At 36.7% G+C, this 5429-nt stretch overlaps 1 protein-coding gene across 1 annotated transcript; it reads right to left on the bottom strand.

Moving 5' to 3' along the window:
* Window positions 1-4190: 4190 nt before the first annotated feature.
* Window positions 4191-4989, bottom strand: LOC117783336 (DNA-directed RNA polymerases I, II, and III subunit RPABC1). Its single transcript, XM_034620711.1, has one exon. The coding sequence runs from the start codon at window positions 4909-4911 to the stop codon at window positions 4279-4281; it is 633 nt and encodes a 210-aa protein (XP_034476602.1). The 5' UTR covers window positions 4912-4989; the 3' UTR covers window positions 4191-4278.
* Window positions 4990-5429: the final 440 nt, after the last annotated feature.

Raw genomic sequence — 5429 nt, 5'->3', positions numbered from 1 at the left:
AATAAACTTGTGTATTAACAACAGTGCTGCCAACTTAGTGGAAAAAATAGCTGTTTCTGGCTCAGTGCTGTCAACTTATTAGAGGAAAACAATCTATTTCTGGCTAGAAAGTAGCCGAAAAATAGTTTAAATTCCGATGCGAAGTAGCTAAAAAAAACTAGAAAGAGTTTGCAATATTGCCAACTTGTTCTATTAGTCATGTTGCAACAATAAACACTCTGGCAGGCTTGGGTCCAGTGCTGCCAGCAAACGACCGTTAAGATAAGCTAGATTTGAAATAAGTAATACGAGCAGTGTCAAAATATCCACAGTTTTCGGAGAGATTGTTAATGGTAAATGCTTTAAATTTTGGGAGGTCCTTATGAAACAAATTAGAGCATCTTGAGGTAAACTGTTTTTATATCGAATTTTCGTTTTCAGAATTTAGTAATAGCTCTCGCCCAAAATGTTGCGAACTTTCTTATATCAATAGTAAAAATTATCACCTTTTTTCGTCGTTATATGGTCTTTTATTAATTTTTTGCCAATACCGATACTTGAATCATTTTTTTTTTTCTCTAAGAAGTTAGCAGCACTGTCGACAACTTTACTGTACGCCATTTGCCGTAAGTTTTTTAACAAGCGTTTAAAAAAGCGACAAAATGTCTGGAAATTCGGGCAAAAAAACGTATTACTTTAAAAAGGCTTTAGCCTACACCGAAAATGATGAGGTGGTGAAGAGTTTGTTGATAACGAGCATTGCACAGGGGGTAAGAAAAAAGCGTGATCCCTTTTAATTTCCGATAATAATCCCATTACAACAAACTTCAGCTGGAGCAGCAGCAGCTTGAAAGGTATTTCGAGGGATTTGGACGCGTTTCACGCACTCAGTTGTTTCCGAGTGGACAGGATACTAGAAGTGGCTATGTTGACCTCCGGAGTAAATATGATGCTGCCAAGTAAGTTTTGCTAGCTTTCTTTATGGTCTGTCCCACTGTGCGCACTAAGCGCGTTTTTTGTAGCATATGTATATTCTACTTTTGTCGGTACTCCGACTCATTTTCAAGTCGTATTTGCAATCATTCGATAAACTTTTTTATATTCATCACATTTAAGAATTATTTTACTTAAATTATCAATAGCGCTTGAAAAACACTCATGCTGATGATTTTTGTACAAACGATCTTTTAAAATTTAAATGTCCACTGCGTTGCTGAGAGATTTTTATTGTTGTAATGCTTACTATTACCTTTAATCGCAATTTTTTTATAATTTTTTTTTATTTTTTATTAAAATTAATTTAATCTTTTTTCGGCAAAATTGTGAAATAATAAATTTCAATTTTTTTAATAAAAACTAAAAATATGTCTTAAAATAAAAATAGAATGTACAAATTTTTTGAGCCAAAATTAAAATCTATAAAAATTATACAAATTGAAAAATTACTTTTATTTTTAATTTTTATAATAAAAATGTATCATAAGAAAATTTAAATATATTTATTTTCTATGTGTATTATTTTAATTAATTTTTATACTTACAAATATATCAAAATAAATAGAATTATTTTTATTTTCTTAATATAAAATTATAATCGTCCGTGAATAATACTTAATAATACGTTGCAGAGTATTGCAGCGCAGGTTTCACTATTTGAGTGAATTCCGTATATGCGTTCAGCCCAGTGAACCAGATGATTCTAATGAATACCCAGCGAAATTGAAGAAACTGAACGATCCTCAACCAAAAGACCCAAAAGTGTTGGATAAATCGGGAAATGTGGACCCGAATGAGACCCCATCGCCGATTATGAAACTGAACGATTGCTGCCTAAACCATATATTCATCAAATTATCGCTAAAGAATCGCATTAAATTTGCACGGACGTGCACTCGATTCCGTAACATTTATGAGGCAATGTCGCCGATGTTGGACAGTTCTATCGATTTTAATGAATTTGAATTCATGACATCATGGGATTTACGGGATTTCTTTCAACTTTCCGGTCGCCATGTCAACGAATTCGAAGGCACAATAACACGACACCACTGTAAGCGGGTGTGCAACTTTATTGGCATGCACTGTTTCAATGTACAGTCACTCAGCATCAGGAACAACTGGTTGAAATTGAAGAACTTATCGCAAATGCTGACAAATCTGGATAGTCTGGAAAGTCTGGAATTACGAAAATGCCGTCTCACCGATAAGCGTCTGGAGGCGCTTAAGCCATTGAAACAGCTTAAGAAACTGAATCTTTCCCATAATGGTAGCTTAACTGGAAAGCATATGGCTTGTTTGACTGACTCTATAGAGTCCCTAAGTCTGTTAAACTGTGAGAAACTACGTATGGACTATATAAAGCCGTTGCTTGTCAGGCTTCGGCTTAAGGAATTGCAAACGAGTTGTGTCGAAATATCCGAAGTTATCAACAGGATGGTTAACCACAAATGCCTTCAATTTTTGGAGGTCCTTTCTATTTCAATTTGCAACAATAAGGAGCTTACTTACTTGAAGATTGGAAGGCTGCCAAGCCTTAAGAAACTAATATTGAAATTCTTTCCTGATGGGGATGTTGAAAACCCAGTGCCTTCAAAGGTAATGAAAAGTTTGGTGAAGCATAAATCCAAGCAGTTGGAATATTTAGAAATACGTATTCAAAACTGCGTTAATGCTGAGATCCTTAAGGATATTGGTAAACTAAGTGCATTGCGTATTCTATATTTGGCAGGCCAATTTTGGCTGAACGATCGTGAATTAGAGGAACTATTTACCTTGAAAAATTTGGAGGAAATCAATTTGAAACATGGTAAAAGTATCACTGACAATGGTGTAATACGACTGATCCTCGCCTGTCCCAAATTACAAGTGTTAAATCTGGAGGATTGCACAAAACTCACGGTCAAGCTTCTTGATGACATTATTGGGAATCTACAAAATAATCGATACAATCGTCCGCTTCCAATTAAACTGAATATGCCCGGCAGCAAACCGAGGCAATTTTCGAATGTGGCTGCCAGAAAGATAATCAATGTATTTTTTGAGATCCCAACATCGCCTGATATATCCCTCCTTGACGATGATGAATACGATCGTGTATTTAATCAGTATGATGACCTCGATAGTCTTGATTCGGATTGTTCATTCGACTCGCTGATGGAAGATCATACACCGTTTATGAGCGACGAGAACTTCGAGGACTCCGACGACTTCCATGACTTTTAGCTATAATTTTGAATAAGAAATATGCGAGAGCTCTGCATTTTTAGATTATCACAATCCTGAAGGAGGAAGATTTTATTTTCATTTTATTATATTGGAGAACTATATTAATCTTATGGATTCTGATTGTATTGTTAAGATATACATATTTTATTTTGAATAAGAAATATGCGAGAATTCTGTTTTGTTAGATTACCATAATCCTGAACGAGTGAGATTTAGTTTTTATTTTATTATATTGGAGAACTATATTATTCTTATGGATTCTGAATGCATTGTTAAGATAAACACATATTATTTTGATTAAGAAATTTGCGAGAATTGTCAGATTACCATAATCCTGAAAGAGTGAGATTTTGTTTTTATTTTATTATATCGGAACTATATTACTCTTACGGATTGTGAATGTATTGTTTAGATCAGTGAATAACACCGTAACCGGTTTGGGAAAAGTTAACCAAAAGTAACCGTTTGTTTTTTAGTACCGTAACTATAACCGTAACTGATATTAATTCTCTTACAAGAACCGAAACGCTCGTACCGGTGCAGTGTTAGTAAAGTGCCTAGGTCAAAGAGTTGACCAACTTCATACTGTCATAACTTAAACAAATCTGACCTGGATTTAAAGCGTAATGTCATTTTGATCATGGTATGGCCTCCAAATTTATTCTGCATAAAAATGTTGTTCAATTAAAACTTTTAATCAACTTCTTATGTCGTAGTTAGTATAAAACAACACTTTGAATTTGATTCTGAGACTTTTCATTTTCTTGTAAAAAATCATGTCAAAGTTAAGAAATAGTTCGACTTTGGTTTAAAAATTTAGAAAATGGTACACTTTTCAATTTTCCTTTCTTCGGAAACGTACCAATTTTTTAGGTAAAAATGGGAAATTTTGACTGGATGGGCAACCTTAGAATGGAGGTTCCGTTGGATTAGAAATTAAAAGTAACGTTATATATGCGAAATAATGATAAAATAAGTATTAAATACACAGTAGTGAATGCAACAAATATCTTTATTGCGCTTATGTTAAAAATAATGTACTTAGACTATGGGCTGGTTGGTAATTCCGGTCAATTAGCAGACTAGACGATACGATATATATCGACCAGCTGTCTCCGAGGAGCGAATAATTTTCACGACCTGTCCCCGCTTGAGGCCAAAGTAACGGGCAACAGGATCTCCCGCCTGGATGCGCATCAGCATGTTCTCCTTGAGCTTGTAGCGACTGAGGAGTTCCTGTTTCTCCTCCGCCGTCATCACGACGTGCTCCGGCACGAGTTCGTGCTCCGTGATGTTGATGAGCAGCTCCGACTCGAGGAACTGCTCCAGGATGTACTTTGGCGCCATGTCGACCAGGGACTGCTTGGCCGACGGAGTCATGCCGCCCTGGACTACGACGATGGCTCGATGGATGTTCTCCTCCTGCATGCGGGTGCAGTACGTCTTGATGGTTTTGATGCCGATCTTCGGCTCCTCGGGGAAGAACACGAACATCTGGTCGGTCGGGTCGTCGTTGTGGGCCACCAACACGATCAGATCCGAGCGCGACGGTCGCTTATCACTCGGCTTGTCTCCGAACATCTCCTTGAACTGCTCCAGTGTCTGGTCGAGCTCATCCTGGGTCACCAGGTATCCCCGGTCGTGACTCAGCTGCATGATCGTTTTGCGAATGCGCCACAGTTTGTACGTTTCCGCCTCGTCATCCATTATTTATTATTGTTTATTTTCAACTTTTAGCTAAAACACGCGGCGTCTTTATTTTGCAAATAGCAGACAAGTGTGACCAGTTTTGGCAAACATCACATGTTTTGGAATTAAAATGAGCGTTTATTAAAAATACTAATATCTGACAAACACCACTGCCAACTTGTAAGAGGAAAAAATAGCTGTGGCTGGAAAAGTAGCTGAAACTTTCAGTGCTGCCAACTTGGTTTAAGAGCCGTGGCTTACGAATTTATGCCCATTTTTAATCAACTACCAAAATGGGCTGAAACTTCTGCCAACATGGCTTTGTGTATATTTTAAATAACTAGATTTTTCGCCAATAGCAATTTTCAAATTTTTTTAGCATCAAACTTTGAAAATAGACAGAGCTATCTTTAAAATAGCTAAGTTGGCAGCAGTAGCTACAATTTAAGTGTTGCATAGTCGCCAAATTTGTTTTCACGAATATTCACGGCGCTGCCACCCCGCACTTGCGCGCGCTAAAATTAAATTTTGCTGTT

This window comes from Drosophila innubila (genome assembly GCF_004354385.1).
Source record: "Drosophila innubila isolate TH190305 chromosome 2R unlocalized genomic scaffold, UK_Dinn_1.0 1_C_2R, whole genome shotgun sequence".
NCBI lineage: Eukaryota > Metazoa > Arthropoda > Insecta > Diptera > Drosophilidae > Drosophila > Drosophila innubila.
The sequence above is the reverse complement of the archived record's forward strand: the minus strand, read 5'-3'. Positions and strand labels throughout refer to the sequence as shown.

Bases quoted from the DNA above. Each gene is read 5' to 3' on its own strand.
- LOC117783336 (XM_034620711.1), bottom strand. From the start codon at position 4,911: ATGGATGACGAGGCGGAAACGTACAAACTGTGGCGCATTCGCAAAACG.